The 25,214-nt window shown below is 40.3% G+C and overlaps 2 protein-coding genes across 5 annotated transcripts in view; both read right to left on the minus strand.

Moving 5' to 3' along the window:
- Nucleotides 1-25,214, minus strand: part of LOC134648835 (nuclear cap-binding protein subunit 3-like) — a 299,957-nt gene that overhangs the window by 196,339 nt on the left and 78,404 nt on the right. The window lies entirely within an intron of this gene.
- LOC134648825 (ecdysone-inducible protein E75) overlaps nucleotides 18,298-25,214 on the minus strand; it is a 168,049-nt gene continuing 161,132 nt past the window's right edge. For 3 of the 4 annotated variants that reach the window (XM_063503393.1, XM_063503395.1, XM_063503394.1), the window contains exons 3-5: nucleotides 23,835-23,979; nucleotides 20,245-20,480; nucleotides 18,298-20,132 (exon numbers count right to left, since the gene is read on the minus strand). In XM_063503393.1, the coding sequence (XP_063359463.1) occupies nucleotides 18,633-20,132; nucleotides 20,245-20,480; nucleotides 23,835-23,979 (1,881 nt within the window). In that variant the 3' untranslated portion in view covers nucleotides 18,298-18,632. Of the gene's footprint in view, nucleotides 20,133-20,244; nucleotides 20,481-21,641; nucleotides 22,045-23,834; nucleotides 23,980-25,214 lie in introns of those variants that run through there. The other variant, XM_063503396.1, reaches the window with a different exon arrangement.

Below are 25,214 nucleotides of genomic sequence, written 5' to 3' on the forward strand. Positions count from 1 at the left end.
AGTAAGATAATTAATTTTGCGTGATAATCTGTGTATTTTTTGAGTTAATTATTTTAATTGTACAATAAAATACCTAAAATAAGGTATTTTATCAGTTTTTATCAAATCTTAAACTTTATTTTTATTAATTAATTATTAAGAATTCATACTCGTACGTGGTTTGGAACGATGCGGTGTGAAGTTTTTCGGGGGTCTATTATAAAAAGATTATAAACCGTCAATATACCGTTGAATGTTGTTTTAACTTTTTTTGTCTGTTTCTTTTTGCATGTTGAAATGACATTTGACTATGAAGGTCACTTGAATGTCATTTTGTCTCACTCAGTGAGCAAAATCGCATTTTGCTCACTGTTTTTAAGAAGCAAAGTATCCTTGTTCGAGCTGCTGAGGTGAAAACGATATTTTTAGGATCTAGGATTTAGGTCAAATTTGACATTTCCGCGATTCTGGAGATACTCTTGAACGATTTCCACAAGATATGACTTAGAGATATCTAACTCTATTAGTGTTGAGTCGCTCACTCGTGAGGCACCTCATTTGTACCACTCATTTTGTTAATTTGTCGCAGTACTTCGTACCGCAAAAATGTCGTACTTCACTCCTCTATTCATTTTACTCATTTACTCGCGCGCATCACAAAATCACTCTATCTATTTAAAAAAACCGCATCTAAATCCGTTGCGGGTCGCTAGTGATTATCATACTTAAAATTATATCAAGTAGCAAGGAGGAGGACTTATATATATAAACAATATAAAATATCTAACAATAAAAAAGTGCTAAATTAGAACAAGTTTCATAAAAGCAGCAAATTAAGTTGCTATGTGGTATGTAGGTACTTTGTTCTTAGTTTGATTCTAAAATTATCTTTCTCCTAAAAGTTCTATTCTTAACCTCCAGAATTACACTCCAATTAAATATTACTATTTATTTATTTATAAAGGAAGTGATGAATACATAAAAATGTATATACATTAAAAAAAATTGTCGCTGTTGGAATTAATGGAATAGTCGACGCTGAAAATATGCTAGTACCTCACCTCATTTGAAGTAAGACATTGTAACACCTCATTTTAGAAAATGAGGTACTCATACAAACTCATTTTAAATTGATGTCCTACCCATCACTAAACTCTATCTAACGTAAAAGTGACATTGGTTGCCCGAATTGAGCTGCAAAAGAGAACTAGTAGAAATCTAAAATATAACGTAGGTATCTAGTACGTGTCGTCTCTTGTGAAAGTTGTGAATATCTTGAAGTTCGAATACGGCAGTAAGTCGTAAGTCGCTTCCATGTGCCATGTCGCAATAAGTCGCTTAATTGACGCCACGGAACGGATTGATTGCTCACGCGCTCCTAGACGCCGCCGGGCGCTGGTTACGCAAGCGCCGCGTGAAGTGTGAAGTTCAATGTCACGCGCACACTTGCGCATCACCACACATGTGTGCGTTTGATATCTGAATAATCGCCGCTAACCCGTTACTCGCCTCTGTTAACACCTCCCGGAATAATTCGCGAAAACAATTTTCCGCGCGCCGTCGTCGATAGTCACATTTTTGTGCAAGGTCGCTGTAAAGTCGTGCTAATTTCAGAACGCATTCGTCATAAACATACCCGACAATAACAATGCGTTGTATCATAATCTTGACATATTATACGTTATTTACCACTTTGCAACAATTGGAACAACGCAATGATTCAGTTACAGTTCATAATTTAGTCATTCTGGAAGGTTGAATTAGTCACAACCAGCGTGGAAGCGCATCTATGTATAATAGACTAAAATTGTTGCATCGACTTTAAAAATATTTTTATCTCTGGATCACAAGGTTGATACGTGTCACCTTGCCCGCGATTTAGTGGAAACGTTTGCGATTATATTACAACTAAGTTTCTGTCCGCGACTTCGTCTGCTCAGATATGTATTACAATGATAAAAATATATCTTGCGTCTCACTCTCTCTGTTTAAACTATCTCCATACCAAATTGTATTCAGCAATTTACCTAAGCGTGAGGAGATAAACACAATTTTTAGAGCGAACATGGCCCTGATGGCCCTATCTACGGAGGTAGCACGGTTGCATTTTTATTGCTTGTCGCCATGCATGTCACGCTCTAATAAGTAAGTGCGAAAGTGACAGGCATAGTGACAGGTGATAAAAATGGAACCATGCTGCGCTCGCCGCTATCTATAATTTTTACAATTAAACCCTACACACATTTTTGTCTATAGTTGGTAAAACCAATTATTCAGTCAGTAAGAACCAGAAAAACTATACTTATCCATTTCTTTTGGGTACCAGTACTAACGTAAGACAAAGATAGTATGAATGTATGATTCTCTCTGTCTATGTTTGAAATCAGTCAGTCCTTTCATTTGACAAACTATATTATATTTTCATACTTGATTAAAACACACTTCGTATTGGTTAAATATTAAACGGTCAAATGTTAACAGTCTGTCAATCGTGCACAACAAGAAAACCCGAAATTCGCAGCACGTCAGTTAGTCCTTGAAGATGGCATATGAAATTGTGCCGAATGGGAGCACATTAGAAGAAATGTATGGTAAATACCCCGTATTCAATAGTATTATATAATAATTCAGCCTTTATACGTCCCACTGCTGGGCACAGGCCTCCTCTCATGCGCGAGAGGGCTTGGGCTATAGTCCCCACGCTAGCCCAATGCGGATTGGGGACTTCACATACACCTTTGAATTTCTTCGCAGATGTATGCAGGTTTCCTCACGATGTTTTCCTTCACCGAAAAGCTAGTGGTAAATATCAAATGATATTTCGTACATAAGTTCCGAAAAACTCATTGGTACGAGCCAGGATTTGAACCCGCGACCTCCGGATTGAAAGTCGGGCGTCATATCCACTCGGCCACCACCGCATATAAATATAGTATTAATAGTATAAAATGAAAATGTTACCTACTTAGCTTTTTGAAATCGTATAAAGTCTGTCATACTATTTACATTAGGTAAGTACATACGCATAACAGTAATTAGAAATCCAGTCAATTCGGAATTTAAGGCGCGACAAGACGGTTTGTTAGGTTACGGAGAAAAATATACAATACTGGTGACTGTGACTGTGCCACCCCAAATGACACCTTTGGGCACTGTAACTCGCTCACCTACCGAGTAAGCCTAAACCACATTAGGTACTTAGGTAATCTTGTTACCGTCTAGTAGTTGAGTGATTGGGCTGACCTTGTCTGGTGGCGTAGGGCGCCGAGGGCGGCGCGCCCTAGGTCAAGGGCGGCACCGCTGACCTACATCCTAGCCGCGGTGCCCTTACAAAGTCGCGCCCATCAGACCATTCTTAAACCGGTTCAGACTTCTGAGTATTCGGCACTATTACAATGTAACCCCTGGCGTCGTAACCAATATTCGTGATCGCAGGTCACATATGTACTGGCTAATATCTGTAAACTTTGTGAATAACAGCCCAGCTCACTGGTAATATGCCCTAAATAGCTACTCAACTGAACTGAACATAAACACGACAGGCAATTACGCATTTCAGACAGGCGTAGATCCTTTTCAGTTACGTAAATACAAGTGACCTAAACTTAGTTGTGCTACTAAATTGTGTTAATGGTTATGGTCACATTGTCATAGAAAGTTTCTCGCTTTCGTTGTTTTCCAGTGTATTTCATACAGAATGATACATATATAAGTTGTGCTGGTAGATAAAAAAAGCTATACCTATATGGTGATATGCCTCAAATTGCCAGAATGGACTTGTTTTGAATGATGCTCTATCCTTATCGAGATCAGTTAGTACTATATCTATTTAGCTAGCAGACTATATATCAATTTTATTATCAATAATACCACTTTCGTGTAATTTTAAGATTATTTGAAACTAAACAGCGTTGGGTAGTAAAGTATTTAAATAAGTATGTGTGTGTTGTCCCCTCGTGGATAAACAAAACTTGAAAATGTGTGCGTTGGTCCTGCTTACACACGACAAAACGTAGTAGCAGGCTGCAAAACAGAAGCCTCCTCGTTTATAAACAAGACCGACGTCATTACAGCCTTTTCATGGTATTTTCAGCCTCATTAAGTCGTTTGTTTAAAATTACGTCTAATGATTCTGCCATCGATCCGTTTAGTATTCGTGTTTTATTATTGGGTGTATTTAGTTGAATATCAGTTTTTCTAGGGGATTCCTTTTGCAAGCTTGAATTCCCGGACACAATTAAGAGTATCTTCAATTTGACTGCGACATAAATATATATTCTGCCATGAGTCATAATAAACAAATAGAAGGAACAGCACTAGCAAAATCAAACAGATGAAGCTAGGTAGGTTTGAAATCACATGGAGCATGTAATCCATGTAAAAGAAATCAGTGGTCTCTGGTCTTTACTTACATTTCATATGAAACTTAAATTCCCTTTAAATATTCGACATAGTTACGTAAGGTGCTAATTATCGCACTAGTGTTACTAGTGCGGTATAGTAGCCCCATATGTACTGTAAAATTATTTAAAATTTGCATGACTTAGCACTTAGACAAAAAGTAAGCAGGCACCTACTTACGTAAGTGGTTTAATTGTAGACATTCATGTAAGTCAGACAAAGCCGCGACCTCGAGGACCTTGGGCGACCTCCAGGCGACCTTCGGGCCGCTTCCCCGGGCTCAAAGTGAACTTGAATATTGGGCAAATTCAAGGATTTTGCTCTCATTAACCTCAATGGCGTGTGAGAGCTTCTTCGAACTTTCAAATAATTGACGATAGATATTAAAATATTATAGTGAGTGTTCTAACGCGTAGTACGTGTATACTTACCTAGCACGTGTAATTTCGAATGTTACAGTTTGCTAATGGCACAATGATATTTATTTATATCTCATTGTAGTAAAATTAACTTTTATCGCTATATATAATGTATTTGACACGGGTACAAATCAATCAAGACAAAGTGGTAAAATAAAATGTAGAAAAAAATGTAAGGGTAGGTAGCGTAGGTAATTTAGGGTAGGATCCGGTAAGATGCATCCTGAAGTCTAGTGACTGATATAATTATTATTGTAGAAAAGCCTAAAAGCATGCATTGGTAAATTTACATATCATGAATGAAAAAATGAAAGAATATGCGGAAAGAGAAGAGTCATAGAATTTATGAGTTCCCTCATATTCTAAGAATCATCTCTTTCCGCACAGAATCTAGCCAAAATGCGACAATAAAAATATAAGACAAGACAATTTAATAGAACCTTCTTTTCGAAGTCGGTAGGGTAATCCCTAAGGTCTCGTCTCGTCCCAGATAACGGAAAAAGAAATATATCGCGATGTTGTGTAGCACAAAATCCACATTCAGGCGGGGCGGCGCGTGCTCGTAATTTAGGCCGATCTAGGGCACTCCACTCCGTACTTAATGGGCCCAATTCGGATTTTGTAATAGACATCTATTAGATATCTTTTAGACATCGCAAAGATACGATAACGATATATTTAAGATCTAACCTGTCAAATTTTATATTTCCGCGATTCTGGAGATACTCTTGAACGATTTCCACAAGATATTACTTAGAGATCTAATTCACATCTAATAGATATCTAACACGATCTATCGTAAAAGTGACATTGGTTGCCCGAATTGCGCTGCAAAAGAGAACTAGTTGAAATCTAAACTATAGCTGATCAACCAAATCTTGTCAGTAAAAAAGGCGCGAGATTCAAATTTTCTATGGGACGATATCCCTTCGCGCCTACATATTTCAAATTTGCCGCCTTTTTCTACTGTCAAGATCTGGTTGACCAAGTATATATAACGTATCTAGAATGGATTCAATGGATCTAGTACGTGTCGTCTCTTGTGAATATCTTGAAGTTCAAATACGGCAGTTAGGCCGATCTAGGGCACTCCACTTCGAGTTCGTAATGATGTTCGTCCTCGATCCCTACGCCTTCGCACGACCTAGATACCCCAAAAGCCTGCCCAAGGCCGCCCGAATTTGAGGATTGTTATAGCGTTCTAATCCAGTATTTATATCTGTTGTTAATTTCATATATTCGTGAAATAGTGAAGCCTTACATGCGAGGAAACATACTTCGGTTTTGATTATTTTCACTCCACTAGACTAGGGTAAAGCCAAAAGAAAAGATTAATATTTTAGCAGTCTACTTATATGTAAGTACATATGTGTGTATATTTTTAGTTTAAGACTATTATTAAGAATCGGAAGATAATTTCATGGATAATTTGACCCAAAATAATAATGTTAGTACTTTAATTGATATAATTAGTCTGTGAAATGTGATTATTCTGTGTAAGTAATGTTATCATTTATAAAATAATTATGTGTTATTCTATTCAATAGAAATAATGTGTTGACATGTAAAATACTTCTATTTTATCAATAAAAGTTTGATTGATTGATTGATTGGAAGAATTAGGTAAGTTATATTAGTACAATTAAAATGTAGTAACATGTTCAAGACAAAGCTACTAACTCTGTTATACAAATTGTCCAAAAAAAGCATTTAAAAAGGACCCCGATTCAGGTTTTATTTTCTTGGTATGAAACGTTTTTGGACCAGAAATGTCACTGTTGTCAGTTGACAGAACATACCCATAACCATTTCATAATAACACGTACATTAAAAACTGAATTAGGCTCATAATTAGTAATCACAATTCAGGCTCCTAGAATAATGACAAGTAAATAAGTGGCTATATTTAACGTGACGTATCTCAATAAAATGTCATAGTTATTTTTAGGTCAATGGGGTGGCATTTAACTAACTATCTAACATAGTTATTACCTATGTATTATGGTTGAGACACGTGTCGCTAACAACCCACACTTTTACAAAACGTAGGCGGGTAGTGGAAAAATACACCTATATAAAGGGACCCACTGATTACCAGTCCGCCGGACGGTATCGGCCTGTTAAGGAACTTAATTTCATTTCACTGCTGATCCGTATATAAGTAGGAGCATTTCTGCGTACTTATAGGAGGTAGGTGTCCTATCTCTTAAGTTGAAGCAATAGGTGTCAATTAAAAATCGAAGAGGAAATATTGATACGTTATTGTCTTATGATAAATTTACCTGGACATATATGTATAATATGTCTAAACTTAAACACTTGTGTTAAAATACTAATATTATTCCAATCCTGGCTTATTTTTGATTATCAATGTGCCTCTAAATTTACAATCAAATTAAAATTCACACTAAGTCATGACGGAGAGAAATAATGGATTTTTTTTTATTAGCTACCCGCCGATTAACCCCCATCATAAGATTGTCTTAATCTCGTTCGCAAATCGTATCTATCTAGTTAAAGGCCAGGGGGCCTAGCCAAGATACCAATCGTTTGCGCTACGACAACGAAACGCTTTCGGTCTCTCTATCACTCTTCCATATTAGTGTGATAGAGACAAATACATATTTAGCAGCACCCCAGATGTGTGACGGGAACAACGCGGCCTCCGCGATATCATCAGATCGCTCCTGGAAAACATCACTAATCAAAAATCACTCATTCTCGACATACATAAGGTCGCACAATGTAATTTTTTAGCAGAAAAACCTATTTCATTTGTCAGTGAGGATTGTCATAATGAAAAATGGACTTTGTAGTTGTACCTACGAGCGCTTAGTATAAATGATCATCATTGTATTTATTATTGAGGGTATTTTTATAGAGGTTACAGGAGCCATTGTATAAAATCGTAGGTCATGACAGGTGTTAAGTTAACGTAGGTAGGGGTTTCGATCAGAGATTTAATCACTTTTTGCAACTCTGCTCATTAAAATATATTTCAACTTTGTAAAATTTTAATTGAAGTTTTAAGTGTTACCTATTACATTTTCAACACCAAGTAAACTTTCTAAGGGATAGAGATAAAGATCATAAAGATCTTCTTTCTGTTAGATAAACGATTACATTGTGTACCTAAAACATTTTGACAGAATATTCCTCAAAAATCGAAAATATTTCGGGCTGTACTTGAATTGTTTTTACTAAATTATTTTCTAAAGAAAGAATAAGTTTGATTTGTTTGGATTCTTCTCTTTGTACAACAAAATCAAACTTCTTCGAACCACAGCTTTTTCAATTCACTCGGAAACAAAACCCTAGTTCTCCCCTTGTTTGTCAAGTATACTATAATATGTATATTTTGTAGTCCTTGGGGGCTGAAAAAAGTTGGAAGGATAGGCATTTCGAGGCTTCGGGTGAATGTTTTCGGTTAGAAATGAGGTCGAGGTAATACAACGATTTGGATTCATACACTTGATCTTGTTCGCATTGTATTACTGAATCCATCATTTTAATCGTCTCCTTCTTTTTTCTTATTTACAAAGTACCTACCTATAAAGAATATTTAATATTGGTTTACCAATTGGTGTCTAATAACTTTCAAGGAATGAGAGTGTGTTGCATATTTTTATAGAAATACTTGGTTGTCATTGTCAACCTGTCACATAAGAATATTTTTCTACTCCAGCACTTAAATGTGTCAATTAAATGACTGACAGTGATATCTAAAGCAATGTCATTTGAATGCTTTGTCTATAGGCTCATAAGATGACTGCTAGCAGTCATCTTATGAGTATAATACAACTGCTTTATTTTTTTTAAAGATACAAGTTCCGATCATCTTGATTGAAAGAGGTATGTTTTCATTTACAATAATAACTCTTTTTTTTTTTTAATAATAACTCAATTTTTTTTAAATAATAACTCTTTTTTTTAATAATAACTCTTTTTTTTTAATAATAATTTTTTTTTTTTTTTTTTTTTTTTTTTTTTTTTTTTTTTTGCTGCAGCTGTCATAGAAAAAGTAATGTATGCAACAGCTCATAATTGGTTCTTAAAATTCTCGGGTCTTTTTTTACAAAACTCGACTACGTCTCGTTTTGTAACTTCGACCCTTGAATTTTAAGAACCCTTATTATATCACTGTTGCATAAACTACTATAATAAAACTCTATTAGTAGGTATGTAAGATTTGAGGAGTTCCCACAATTCCTCAGGGATCCCATCATCAGAAATATATCTTTACTTATACGCCTTATAAAACAAAGGCCCTCGCCGCGTCTGTCTGTCTGTCTGTCTGTCTGTCTGTATGTTTGTATGTTCGTGATTAACTCAAAAACGACTAAACGCATTTTTAAATGCGGTTTTCACGTAAGTATCGAATATCGATAGAGAGATTCGAAAAAAACAGGAGTCCAAAACTCAGGATTCGAATCGATACAGTCCCTTGAGAAAGGCCTCAAGATTGCTACCTAATAAAATTTATCGAAAAAAGCGCTACGACTTTTTAAAACTCCGTTTTCTGAACCTACTGCACCTTAAGGGACTAGATATATTTAGTACAATCATCATCATATATCATATTTATTCATCAACAATACAAGAAAGTGTTTGAAATGCACTTAGTTTTGATAATAATATTAATAATATAACAACGTGTGACATGTGATTTTAAGCAATAATTAATGTAGTGTAAAAGTGCAAGTTTTAATAAATATATTTCACGATTGCAATTAAATAAATATTATAGGATTTATACTTTTGTTAATTTATTTATATGAACTATTTTGGCGACTGTTCAAGGGACTTAAATTAAACAATTTGAAATATAACAATAATTACATCAATTTTTACCTACTAGTAACACATATTAGGATAACATTCACGTTATAGGTACCTACATAATGAGATCAAATAAGGTATTGATTGAATATTGATAGCTTGATGCTCCCTGCACATGGATTAGAGGAATTAATTGCGGATACAATATTAAACAATTGAAGAGATGGGTTTCCTTTATATAACGCCAAGTACTTAAATGACAAAATATCAGTTAAGTACAATCTACAACACTCGTACAAGGCACTTCCCGATAAAGTTCCTTGACAAGTGCAGTTTGCTACAAGTTGTCTCTGCTACAAGGTACTTCCCGGCAAAGATCTTTCAGTGTAACGGCCTTTCCCATGTAATCTTTGCCTTTCAGGTACTGACATATAATGAAAAATATTTATGTTGTGTATATTTTGAATAGGAGACGTAGGTAATAGGGAAGTTTTAGCAAGAATAAGGAAATATTGAATGGATGCGGAGGAAATATTGAGAGGATTCTACCTACGTCCTACATCATTCACATTACATTCAAATGGTTTCCTGAAATCCCAATAAGCATTAGGTGTTGCGTAAACTAGAGGGGAAAAAAGTTGATGTGTACAATTATTTGTCCGGAGCTTGGATAAAGGTCACATCCCACGCAAGGCTAGGGAGTCATCGGGCGCGGGGGGAGGGGGAAGCGGGCACGCGCGGGCACGGTGACCTTGCCCGGCTGTGACTCTGCGACCTTGGAGCCGACCGCCTCCTCCCTGCGCCCCGCCATCCCCCCGCACCCCCGCGCTCGTCCGCCGCGCCACCCCGAACGCCTACGTTCATCCCACCCCCATCTGCCTACACCTCGTGCAAATTTTAATAGCTATCCCTAAAGTATCTACCTACGTCAGAGCGCACGGAAGAGTAGAACAACCAACCTATTGCTTAACAATTCAAAGTGCGGTGTTGTTGTTGTGTAGTTAACCTGAACCTCAAACCTCGGACGTAGACACCCCGACCCTGACGTCTACCGTGACGGAAAATAATGTCATTTACTCTGAATAGGAGAGTGACAACCTAGTCTTGACTATGCAAATGCATGCATGTTCGAGAGCACTTCCGCAGCCAAGGATAAATAACGGCCGGCTTATCCGTAGCGGTATTCGCAATATGTACTTATCTCATTTCGCGTATCGATTAATTAAGTACTTAACTTATCGGGTGTTGTACAAATTGATAACTGAGAAGGTCACGTCATTGTCAAAATTACTGCCTAATCACACCTACGACATTATTCAGGGGTCATACCTACATATTTTATAGTATGCTTAACTCGTACGCGTCTTGTATACGTAGACATGCATCGCAAAGTTAAGGGAATCTAGCTAATATTTTCGTTGCAGGCGAGATACATTTTTTTTCAGTACTTATGAGACTCAAATTAGAAAACGGGATATATATATATGTACAAGAGTCGTTAAAGTTCTATTGTATTGTCTACAGAACTTATATTTTTATGAAAATAGTAAGGAAAATAGCTGTTATGTAACACCACTTAAGTAACTTAATAAGTACCTTAAGGGGTAGCTTGTTACTAAACGCTCTGAAGGTATATTTATTTTTCATTGTCTTGGCTCTTATGTGCGCAATTAAATTAACCACTGGCGGTTAGTCAATGTCAAACGAGTCAAAATGATTAAAATGAATAATGAAGTACCTATACACAATGTGACAATCCTGTGTTGGTGCGACCTCGCCCCACAAGGTCGTGGGCAGTCTTTCGGGGCTTTCCGCGTACTCAAGGTCTTGTTTGACTATGTTGTACCTAGTGTACCTAGTGAGGTACGTATATGTACATATGTAAGTGTAAATAAGACGACAGAACACTGTCATACAATGTGCTCTTTGTTACATGCATTAGTCTGCGTGATAATGCAACTTCCAATAACGTCACTCGGTGATAATACTGATAATGTTTATTCTAATAACTCATAATGGTGGGTGTCATTAGATATTCCTGACTGTGTGTAATCGGTACGCAACCTGGTAAAGAGAAACCGAAAATTTTAGTCACTTGCACACTACAATCGCTTAGGTACTTTTACTGTACCTGATTAATAAATCTTCTTAAATAATTAAGCATCCCGAAACCAAATTTGAGCGTTTTCCAAAAAAAAATGTACATTTCATTCATGTCTTCAAAATATTGACTTCTTGGGCTCATTTTACTCAGAATCATTTGTACATTCACGCCTCATACTTACATGAAAAAATGTGTCCCAAAATTTTGTATGAAAAAATATGTTTCTAGTGCGTCACGTTCATACAAATAAAAAAATATTTTCATACAAAAATGTGACGATCTGGAAAGGAAATCTTGGGACACATTTGTTCATGTATGAGGCGTGAATGTACAAATGATTCTGAGTAAAATGAGCCCAAGAAGTCAATATTCTGAAGACATGAATGAAATGTATATATTTTTTTTGAAAAACGCTCATTTCCTTTTTGTTGTGTAAATGCATTTAGATTTTAGACCATGACAGATATTACGCACCGTAGGTCCAACGCCGACGACGGATACGTCACTGACCACAGAGCAACATAGACCTAAACGAGCATATGCATAAAGTTCAATTTCAGTTTTGACACTTAGATGACCTGGCGTCCGAGTGATGGCTTTTGCGTTTGACACGGCATCGAAAAGAGGTTAATCAAGTGTAAATAAAACTTGCAAAATATAAAACATCCATTCCCTCACGCTGTAAACAATATCCGCTGTTCTCGGTATCTATGACAATTTTTTTTATATTCTTTGGGATCTTTTGTATACCTAGTCAGCAGGAAAAGTTGCTAAGCGGGCGAGGTGTTCATAATTAATACCTACCTTGACGCGCTCTTATTCTATTTACAATAAAGTCGCGTTAAGATTGTTTGGAACACCTCGCCCGCTTAGCGACTTTTGCTGCTGACGGTAGAACTGAATACACATTTCAAATCTAATTTTCAGTATTGTAGAGAAGTTAACAAAAAATACTTTGAAAGTTGAAAGGATATAGCGGACCACAGAAAACGATGTTGAGAATTTTTTCATTAAAATCTAGGCGAGGAGTTGCAGAAGTTGGAACTCCACGTCATCGTATAAATAGCTTGAATCGATTGGATATCAAAGTTAAGGAGAGTGGGTTCAGTCGTTGCAATGCGACTACAGACAAGTAATACCTATGCGAAGTGTCGAAGTTTCATGCCAATCAGATAAATAATCTAGAACTGGGTCAAAACCGAATCGCAAGATAGGTATAATCTCTCTCGGAGAATGATCATGAGTAATATTGGATGATTAGAAATTAAACTAGCATCTGCACGCTGCTAGCTGCTAACTTAAAAAAAAAATCAGACAACTTAGCTTGGTCAAACTTTTTCAACTTACCATGATTGCTATTTGTACTATATAGACAATTAGACACATATTTAAAGTGTTCAATGTTCATGCTAAAAGCGTTGCCTATATTTTTGCATTGCATTCAAATACATGCTGGCTTGTGGTATTTACTGTAAGCTACGAGTCACAAATTTCAACAGAGAACCGTACTTTCACGTTTTTCTTTATATTTGTTACATATTCACAACATATTATCCTTGATGGTGATGGGCGTCACTTTCGGAAGAAGCTTAATGCTAATTATTGGAATTAGACTATCGGCCGAATTCATATTTTAATATACATAGCTTAATATAAAAAAAGTTGATCTAGATTTTGGCGTATATTAAAATTAGAATCAGGCCGTATGTCCATTCCCCTTCCAGATCCCTTTTAAAAGGGAACCGGGGAAAATGCAAATGTGTCGTAGATACACGAGCCATCCAGGCTCAGGATAAGATGGCGTCCGTTATATATATAGGTATATAGTTGTATGATTAGATCGGGCCGCAAAGTTCACAGGGTGGGTGGGTGGCGGGGGCGGGCGCAAGCGCGGGCGATGCACCGGAGTCAAGTGCAGGGCCGCACTGCGCCGCTGCAGTGCCATGCGCCCGGCGCCCGGTCAATAGCCGCTTCAATGACACCCGTCAAACGATTATTGACTTTATTAGATCTTATTGCGTTTCGGACGAATTCCACTCGTATTACTAACCACTTTTACATTCGCTGGTAGCACAAAATAGAAATTTATGGCTTTGTTTGTCGAGTAATCTCATTAACTACGATACGAGTATGAACTCTTTGAAGGACGGATAATTATATATTTCTGAAGGTCATGGTCATACTTGCAAAGTCATGTTTAATTACATATGTAGGTCTGTATGTTTTTATAATTAGGTATTACAAACTATTACGGTATTGCGCTAAAATCCACCACATAATGACAAACAACTGTACTATGTAAATAAAGAGGGCCGATCTAGGTCCTCCAGCCTCCCTGATAGATGGTCAGATGACTACAATATATTTAGACTTAAATTAGCCCAATTATTATGTTGGCACGGATGATACCTACGCCTACAACTCCTGATTCGCAATCGTTGGCCCAGTCTACAATCATAACTCTTTCTGCTTATTTGAACTTAACTCCCGTAAAAATAAAGACTCTCACTTCACTTCTCCTCTTACGAAAATTGGACGCATTAAATATTCGAAAACGGTCCGCTTGACTAGGGCCTTTTTTAGGGTTTCGTAGTCAATAAGGAACCCATATTATTATGTTCCGTCCGTCAGGCCGTCAGCTAGGGTTGCCAGATGGTCGGGATTTGGCGGGATTCTCCCGATTTTTAGCATGTGTTCCCGATTCCCGACAAAGTGAAAACTGTCCTGAAAAACAGCTTCACGTTATAAAACAATAATTTCAAGTTCCGAACTGTCGTCGAGCGAGCGAGCGAAACTCTAGTTGGTGAATGTAAGTTATCGTTGTTTTTAATACAAGTAGGTACTTCAATTTGAATGTTTTTTTTTCCGACTTAAGTCCCAAAATCCCGAAAAATTTATATTGTTTCCCGATAATAGCGCCTTTCGATCTGGCGACCCTACCGTCAGCGGCTTTGCTCCGTGATTGTTAGTGCCTACTTACGTACTAGAAAACTGGAATTTAAAAGACTTCCAATGAAAAATATAGCGAACATGATCAGTAAGTACGAGAAGCCCTTATTTAGTACAAAATTGCGAGTCATACAAGTGCTACGACTCCCTTTTGCTTGCCATGTACAGTCGCCATCAGAATCATCAGTTATATCGGAGCGGCCGAGGTGCTCAAAAATATACGCCCTGTTCAAGGCAGCCTATTGTGACGTACGGACATATGGCCCGACAAGCTCTTGATGGCCGGTTTTTAGGGTTCCGTAGCCAAATGGCAAAAAACGGAACCCTTATAGATTCGTCATGTCTGTCTGTCTGTCCGTCTGTCTGTCCGTCCGTATGTCACAGCCACTTTTCTCCGAAACTATAAGAACTATACTGTTGAAACTTGGTAAGTAGATGTATTCTGTGAACCGCATTAAGATTTTCACACAAAAATAGAAAAAAAAACCAATAAATTTTTGGGGTTCCCCATACATCGAACTGAAACTCAAAAATTTTTTTTTCATCAAACCCATACGTGTGGGGTATCTATGGATAGGTCTTCAAAAATGATATTGAGGTTTCTAATATCATTTTTTTCTAAACTGAATAGTATGCGCGAGAGACACTTCCAAATTGGTAAAATGTGTGTCCCCCCCCTGTAACTTCTAAAATAAGAGAATGATAAAACTAAAAAAAATATATGATGTACATTACCATGTAAACTTCCACCGAAAATTGGTTTGAACGAGATCTAGTAAGTAGTTTTTTTTTATACGTCATAAATCGCCTAAATACGGAACCCTTCATGGGCGAGTCCGACTCGCACTTGGCCGCTTTTTATTATTTTGGTACAAGTCCAAAAAAATTTAAGCAGCCTCAGCTGGGGCTAATACTTCACTTTCGGGAGATTTTTGTAAATTCTGAATGTACTTAATAGGGATTGCAGAACCGGGATTTTCGGTACCAGGCAAAACTGGAACCGGGATTTCCCGGTATTTTCGGTACTTTCGGGACTGCCTTCAAAAAAGTTTTTGCCTCAATTTTCAGTAAATAAAGCGTAAAACGACCATTAATCTTTCTCTAAACATTGATATAATATAAAAAGTACCATAGTGACGGTACACACACTTCTTTTTTACGATAATTTGTGTCTTTAAGCCATACAATCATTGCCTACATTACCTGTGATATGGACTGCCTCTGCGTACATACTACTAAATAATATAATTTGGTTTAATTTTAAATTACATTTTTACTATCTGTGTTGAAACACATCGGCAAAAACAGAATTGTGGCTCAGTAGTATCATCATTTATTTGAAATATGTAAGGCTGTAAGCCGTTTCGTGAAAAAGGATAAAAAAAATGCTCATTTTCGCATGCGTTCAAAATGCGCTTTGGCAGGGATATATTTATATTACCTACGTATATAATTATAATAACAGAACTATCAATACGAAGAATCAAGAAATTATTTATCCAGAATCAAGAATTTACCAAGGACCCATATGCCGGGGTAAATTTTTAATTTATTTTATAATATCCTTATCATATGAGAGTTTCTTATACTACCTATACCGTGTTCGAATTAAAATGAGTATTTTATTAATTACAAAATTCTCTCTATTTTTTTGCTCGTATTAAATATACAAATAACTAATAATTATTCATATAAAATTATTTATCGCAGAAACACTTAAAGTTTCAAATTACGCAATTTTATACTGTCGGCATTGTCAAACCCATTGACTATTTTTGTTTTGATTTTAATATGTGGTCAGCCGTAAAAGTCTTAGCATCAGCCTTATTATTGATAAAATATATTTCTTTAAAAATATCATATTTCATGCTAAGTAGCAGAAAACAGTCAACTATTGTACCGGAAATGCTAGTCCCGAAAATCCCGATAGAACCGGGATTTTAATTTTGAAATCCCGGTTATTTGCTTGGTTCTAAATCCCGGGAATTCCAGGTACTTTCGGTTCCGGTATTTCCCGGGAGCAAACCCTAGTACTTAAGTACTAGAAAATTCACCGTGCCACATTCACTATGAACTATGTAGCTAGTTGACTCTAAGTACCTAAACAGTATTGTTTTTTGTCGCCAGCCGGATTGGGAAGCATTTTCCATGTCTAATCTTACCCCTTTGTCTCAAAGTTATCCCATTCGACTGCAACATAAATTGCAAAGTGATGACTATGTTGGTTTATTGTACTTTAAAGCGCGCATATTTTCAAATTCGCGTCGTGCTTCTGTTCTAAGTATAGAAAACATGTAGGCATTCTTACCTTATGGAGTTATCATTATCAGTCAAGATCAGCGCTCACGGAAATGCGGTAGCGGTAGTGAGCGTCACGGCCGAGTCAACGACCGGCCGCCCTCGGCAAACCTCCGACGAACCATTGTCGCGTCAGCCTAATTCTATTACTGTATTACGGCGATGTATCGGATATTACGTTTGTCATTCGACGCCATACACTTTTCTGCCTATCTGTGGACGCCATACAATGATTATTACTTATAACTGTTATACGATTCATAAGGGCCGTCAATATTAAATTCCTCCTACGGTGGAGACCGAGGTCATCATTTACAGCTTGATTGTTATAATAATAATAAATAGGTAAATACGAAATCGATACCTGTACCTGTACTTACCTATATCTGTTAGTTCCCATGTAAGCGTTATCTCCTTTGTATCATACTTTTTCTTTGGAGCTCAGCGAAAACGATACTTACTAATTGGCACGGCACTTTTAGCGAACTCGTAGGGCTCGTAGTATATCCAAATGCATGTCGAATAGACGCACGTACACGTGTATTTATGATTATAAAATAAAGCAGTTTAAGTACGGCGCCTTATTTTGGTTCCATTATATTAATGATATTTTATTAAATCTTAAAGTACCTACAACCAATTTCGTTTTATTGAGCCTAATAGATGTGTATAGGTATTTATTAATATACCTACATATATTTTAAGTTTCCCTGTTTACTTATCACTATAGTTAAGTATTATGGTACATCTTTAATTGAGATGTTTATATATCCTTGATAATACGTCAGAACATTTTATAGATATGGACTGAGTTATACCAGATGACAATAATACCATTTCAATCTTTGATATTCAGTTCTTTTGTGTTCCAAGATTTTTATCTCAGATAATTTGAGTTAATCGTTTTATTTAGATACTTTTAATGTCCAGTAAGACTTACGTCATCGCAACAAAGAATGTTCCAGACAGTCTCACGTCAATGTCTCGGAAAATTCTTTAGTTACGTGCGTTGTAAAAATTGTTTCAGTTTCGTCATCGTCAACTTGCCCTTGGCAAGATTGACACGTGTACATGGTACCTACACTACCTACGAGTAAGTCGTAAATATTTATGCATTCATAAATGCAGTAATTTAGTTATCGATGAAATCCTATTGTGTTCTGTTACTTCAGTTTTCTGGTAAGTATGTATTATTTTTCGAAATTTCGATCTCAATTAAGCTATAAGTATAGCAAATTTATTATATTTTATAAATAACTACAATTTATTATATTTTTTACGAATCGGGCATATGAATTTCTTAATCGAGATCGAGTTTTCAGTTTATGTATAAGGTTGTAGAGGAATCGGGAATGAAATTCCGTAATTATTTTTACAATTCTGATTTATTTTAATTCGACAACCTGTCATTATATTAACAAACAAATGACTGAGCACGCTCTCATACGCACATAGATACATACACACACAAACACACCGCGACCGGCGCTCCATTGCATATAAATTATACTTATATAGTCTTAAATTATATTTCAGTCTGTTTGCACTCTCCTCGTCCGGCGCCGGCCACGCACGCACTCGTCCTAAACGAATTATCACATATAATATATTAACACGATCTGCGAACGTTTATTATACTAGTTGATTTAATTTAAAGTAGGTCGGGGTGGGGTGGCGGAGACAAGAGGCTCCGCGGGCCGGCCTCACGCCTCCAGCATGGGGGGCATGAATGCGCGCGGCGGCGACGGTGACTTCTTGGAGAGGTTGAGGGGCTGCGGCGCGTCGCCGACGTCCACCTGCAGCGCCAGCTGCGCGGGGGCGGGCGCGGGCGAGCCGCCGCGGTAGCAGGCCAACAGGCTCTCGGCCGCAGCCTCGCCGCGGCGCATGTACTGCTGGATGATGTCGGTGCGCTTCAGCTGCTCGGGCGTCATGCGCGGGCCCTCCATCAGGCTCTTGGCCAGCACGGAGTGCGTCGACGAGAGCGAGGCCCGCAGCGGTCGGGGCGAGTGCGCGGGGTGCGCCGGGCTGCCCGGGTGCGGGCACTGCGCGGGCTGCGGCGACGGCGTCGGCCGCATCGGCCGCGCCTCCGCCTCGCCGGTGTCGCGGCGCATCGCTCGGAACTTTTTGTGGGGCTTGTAGGCCTCGTCCATTAGAGAGGAGGCGTCATATAGTGGCGGCGCCTGAAGGACACGCTTTAGCACGGGCATGTCATCGGCGGCGAGTGGCCGCCTGTCTTCAGCGTGCTCTTCGAGTGACGAGCGCGGGCTGGAGCAGCCCGATCCAGACCCGACGATGCGCTCATGTTTCTCATTACCGGACTCAATGCCGGAATCTGTGGGCGAGTCTAGCTTGCGGTAGCGCGGAGGGGGGCGCACTGGCGTGACCGTGAGACCATTGTGTGCTAAGTGCGCCACGCCGAGGGCCTCCTCGTCGACGGAGCCTCGTGAGTCGAGCCGCCGTCTGCCAGCCAGTGTGGCGGCGAGCAGAGGAGTTCCGCAATCACCGAGCGCTTCACCGGATTCACTGCTGGATACTGATCCTAATGGGCTTCGAGCAGAGTCATCCACCCCGGAATCCGCCCATGGGCAACCTTCTTCATCACCCCACATTTGTTGTCTCAAAAGTTCTTTATGCTCTGTCCTAAATACGACCAGTTTCTCTGTATGGAGTGTGCTGAGCGTCCGTAAGTCAGGAAGAGTGTCCATTAACTCCCGTAGGAAACCGGGCCTGTCGGGTCTGTTTTGAGCGATCACTGTCTGCAGGCACGACTTCAAGCGCGAGTGCATTCGCTCGACGAGTTCAATGTTCCGTAGGCCCGGTCGGTCAGGCGTGATGAGGACTATGGCGCAGAAGAGGCCGATCTCGGCGTCTGTTAGGTTCATGGAGTTCATGCGCTCAGCGAACTTGAATGTGGAGTCAACAAGGAACCGAGCGTTGGCACCGCTCTGAATAGAGTCTCGCTTCATAAGCTGGCCGTTGAGGCAGATGATGCTGTTAAGTGGAGCATCAAACATGCAGATGAGGCGCACGAACAGTGCGTCGAAGAGTCCACTCTTGAGCAGCGTGAACTTGTCATCTTGTGTGAGCAGCTGGAAGCCGGGGATCAGCCCGGCGAAGTCGATCACGCCACGGATCACGTGGGCGAATCGCTGAGAGAATTCTTTCTCAGATTGCAACTCTGGCGCCGGGTTTAGTGGGCATGCCTACGACAAAGAGAAAAAGATCATTAGACATTGTCCGTAAAACTACAACAAGTTTTCTTTAATTAAATTGCTTGACATATGACATAAAGTTTCGTGATATCAAGTTGCTTACCAGAGTCGGTTGTGAATAGGTAGGACAATCGCGTGCACGTGCTCGCATGGCGGCGACGCGATCTCTGGTGAACTCGCAGGTGTCGAGGTGTGCGCGCACGACCCGCGCCAGCAGCCGCGGCGCATCGTCCAGCTCCGCGGCCGCGGCCTGCTCGTGCGCGCGCGACGACGACGACTGCTGCATCGCGGCCAGGATCCGCGCCTTCTCGCGCTTCGGCACGCGACCGAATCGCACGGCTGCAACAAAAAGAAACAAAGTTCAACACATGCTCCACTATAAAATTAAGTCGTTAAAATGAAACGAGTGCGTAACTAAGAACGGGATTGTTGTGCAAGGTCGCGGCTAAACATACTGTGGGGTGCAGCTGTCGCGAGGCGAGCGCCCGAGCCATGTGCACGCGCAGCTGACGCGAGGGTAGAGTTCATCGCCCGTCCCGCCGGACTATTGTCCGGCGAGGCTTTTTAAAACCCGCGGGGCCTACCGGATATGTAGCGATTCAGTGAACTAGTTTGAATGACGAGTGACAAAGCGCAAACCGCGAGGTCATGTTAAAAAGTGTTACGACTTTCTCGCGCTAGGCTAGAGGGCGGCGCGGCATGAAAGGCGGTATGCGACCGGCGGCGGCGCGCCGCTTACAACGTTCGTGCGCGGGCGCCGGTGAAAGTGTTTGCGCGGCTCACGGTTGAAAACGAAAGCGGAGAGCGCCCTCTCGCCATTTCTCCAAACTTTCGCTGCGCGAAGTGGGCCGCACCAGATGCATCACGAACCTATTGTTCACGATGCTCCAATCTGTTTCGCTTATCTCTTTATGCGTTTCGTTCTAATATCGATCTCCCCATAAGGGCAACATAACTATGTATGTTGTTTGACGTATGTGTGTTTATGCGTCAGTAATTTATTTATTTTCTCGATTGATGCATAGAAGTTAATGTTGTTTTAGTCGAATGAAAAATATTTTGAAACGCAGTAAACATTGATTTTGCTATATATTATTATATTTGGAAGATGTAACGAAATTATAATCATTCATTTTCATGATCACGTTTACTTTTGATACATAATATTATCGAGAAAATAATACATAAATATTTCATAGAAGTCTACCAAATGTACCTATGTTAGATGTTCGTATCACGTTGTATAAATATTTAGATAGGTACTTTTGTAAACAATACATAATTCAAAATAATCTTTAAATCTCCTAATGGCGCGTTTAAAGTTTTACGTAGCTGCTACGTGTCGTAGCACTAGTTCGTCGCACGTAGAGGCCTACACTCATTAATTTATAATTTGGTATCGAAGACTTAATTTTTTTTTAAGTTACTAACTCATACAACATTTATTTTATAAAGTGATTGAGTGTGTTTAATTTTAAAACTCGTAAAAAAAATACGTACGAGCATTGTGATATTTCACAACTCCATTCAGTATTCCCTTCAGGATCGGCAGGTCTTCTCCCATGTCTAAGACCATTACAGTTTCTTTCACTAAACTAATTCACAGCCGAAGCCACAGATAACTATAAGCAGGTAACTTTACGTCACTAATTAAAACAATTTAAATCACTAGATAGTGTCACATAGCACAAGTCGAGTTGGAATTCACAAGCACTGTAATCCGTTGATGAGAGTTGTTGTTGGCTCGCGATCTCGTGGCCGAGTGAGCGTATGGCATAGCGGTGTTAAACGGTGTTAGGGCTGACGACCGATGCGCGGGCCGGACTCCCTCGCACTGCGCGACGGCGCGCGCCGCTCCAACCTTGAACTTGAGCGGGCGGCGCGCGGAGGGGGGCGCCGTCAATAAACTCAGGCCCCTGCCCCCGCCCCGCCCCTCCCGACCCCCGCCCCGCGCACCACAAGAACCTCGCCGATACATATTACGACGTGAGAATTTTCCAAAACTAATTTCCGGTTTCCCCGAGATTACTCTCTACGTCCGTGTTGTCTTTATGGCTAGTCGAGGTTGATGGTGCTAAACGACTTCATGGTATTTGTTAGCACTGATTAGCTACATTGTATTCATTATTCAAGGATAGGCTGCACATATCCTTATACATATTATTTTAATATCATTATAAAGAGGTCAACATTACACTTTAGTAATTCTGTTAATTTAAGAAGGTAAAAAAAAAGCAATATCAATGTAGAAGTAGAAATGTTAAAGATTTTGAATACACATTAATGGTATGCATTTTTTTTTCAATCTCATACTTTCAAGTACTGTAAATTACCTATAATTCATGATAACAATGTTTTTTATAATTGTTTGTTGTGATTGCATTCAAGTCAGTCAGATTAGTTCAATGGACGACCGCATTCCAATGGAGCGCTAGTGGCGCTGATGCGCGCCATCTGTTGGTGAGTAGCAGAACTAAACTAATCGCTGGGTGTAAAATGGATTGGTAAGCCAATCTACGAAATTTTTGAATCGTTTTTATTATGTCAGATGTAGATTTCTGTTTTTAGTTATTACTGTAAAGAAAATACCTAAAACTTTTTTTTTAGTTCGTGTGCTGCCTGTTTAACTTAGTTTCTATATGTTGAATTAATTTGATTTGTTTTTTTACGCATAACAATGTATTTATAATATTTATATAAAAATATTTTAAGGAACTTATTGTTGTTATTATTGATTATGTCAGAATATACGAGCAAGCTGTTTGAATAACCTGGCTACAAAGGTTCTTATTTGTGGTTTGTAGCCAAGTTGTATGTTTCCTATGGATCAGTTGCATCCTAAGTCTATCTATTGTTGACATCACATGACTACTTGCACTATTACGTGTTCTGTGCGTATAGTAGAGAAACGCGAGGGCAACGAACTGCATTACGAAAGTGAAAACATAAATTTCCCTCTCACGCTTACGAAATGCGCCTTTCTCCGCTTTCACCGGTCGGAGACGGGCCCGTGTCGCAAGCCTGTGGCGCTCGGCGAGTTTGTCGACCCGGTTAGCGTGCGCTCACCCGCGCTTGCATAACCCGACCCCCACCGCACGCACAACCCCCCCCCTCCGCTGACCCCACTCCGCGAAATAGGATCTCAATTCTCGCAGAAGCTCGCGCAGAGCAGGCCTCTTGACGCGCGCTGACTTTCCTGTACGTGCTAATGGATGCACGTATGCTATGCCGCCTACGTCGAGCCTCGTCACATTACTAATGTTGCATCATTTACGCACTCATTTCTAATTAACATGGCCTGAATTTAGTATTGCAAAATTGAGATTGATAAATATTAGTAAAATAGGAAAAAAAAAACTATGCAACATTTTTACGCGTCCAATTAATAATCAATTCATAAAAGTAATAATTGTTGCAAGTTTTTGGCAAGTTTTTAGCATTTTTGCAAATTTCTGGCATTTTTGCAAGTATGACAATTTGGATAAAAATCCAACTCTATTTTTATTATACTCAAATGGTAAATTTTACTATTCCGGGACATATTATGCAGAACTAAGCAAAATTTTGCCAATCAGCTGATTGCTGACAGCAAGTTTTTTTTACAGTGGAAAATAGTTAAAGCGATTTTAGCGACATTTTAGTCATACTTGCAAAAAAATGTGTTGATGATGGAAATAAAAAAATTGAACTCACCATCTCTGCTCATGCCCACGGCGATGCATTTTTTCAACCGGCAATATTGACACCGATTTCTGTTGATTCTTAGGATGGAGCACTGCTGGTTTTTCGTACAGGGTCGGTACTGGATCTTCTGTTGGATGGACCGCCTGAAGAAACCCTGGGGATCACAGCGGCAGTTAGAGTCTGGCTCGAGGTCGGAGCCGTCGCTGGAGCAGCCCGAGTCCGAGGACTCGCGGCGCGCCTCCAGCATGCTCACTAGCACGGAGTGCCGCTCGCGCAGCTCGCCAGCGGTCTCGCACGACATGCCACACACCATTCACTGGCACACACAGCAACAACCACAACCACAGGCTCTAGCTTCGCGTACGCGTGACCGAGTCTTGGTATGACGCAGAGTGACTGCACCGACACGGGCGACGGTCGACTGCGAACTGTGCGGGCGCTGCGGCGCGCGGCGCACAGTTAGCGAGCCGCGACCTAGTTGCCGGCCGCCGACCCACCCGAGAAAGTGAGAGTGCCCCGGGCCCCGCGCACCGCGCTCCTAACGGTCCACGCCGCTCTAGAATGCGCCGCTGCCGCTGCACCGGTGCGCCGGATATAGGCCGGGCGCATCCCGGCGGCGTCGCGGCGCGCGGCCGTTCACCCCGGGTCGACGACCGCTCGATTGCACAACGCCGCCCCGCTCGCCCCGCGCCGCCCTCGCCCTGGAGCTAGGGCGCGGGCCGCGCGGGTCGACGACCGAATCGCGCCCGCTGACGTCACTAACACGTCACGGCCTACCTCAATGCGCGCGCGCTCCCGCTTAGGGGCTGCAATGATCCAATTAGATCGCCACTAGTAAGTATCTCACTGTACTGATTACAACAATTGCCAGCGTAATGCTTACTATTCCACTATCATAGTATTTATCCACTACACCCTACCTACACGAGAGGCTGACGTTACACAAAGCATCGTAAGAAAATCATTGATTAGCAAAAGGACGTCACTTCTATGATATAATCCCTTTTTTTGCAAATTATCAATTTTCCTAGTTGTAATGAGTCCAGTTAGAGTCACCATGCACCTAAAAGTGTTGTTTATAAAAAGCCTGCACTAGGCACATTTTAATCAATGCAAGTATGTGCCCATATTGCGGTGTGAGGCTCCGCATGTAGAGTCGGCTACTACTTAATGAGAGTAGAGCCTCTTGAGCCCGCGTCGAAGTAATTTGCTGGAGAGGCAGGACAAAGAGTGGTACGGTGCCGAGTCTCGGGCGGAGGCTGCGCGGCCGGGGGGCGGGGCGCGGGCGACGGGCGGTGGCCCAATTTCGCGCTGCCATCGATCCATTGTGCGCTGTGCGAGTGGCCCATAATTGGTCGCAGCGCGGGCACTGACCGACCGCGCGGTCGT

Source organism: Cydia amplana, chromosome 6 (genome assembly GCF_948474715.1).
Source record: "Cydia amplana chromosome 6, ilCydAmpl1.1, whole genome shotgun sequence".
NCBI lineage: Eukaryota > Metazoa > Arthropoda > Insecta > Lepidoptera > Tortricidae > Cydia > Cydia amplana.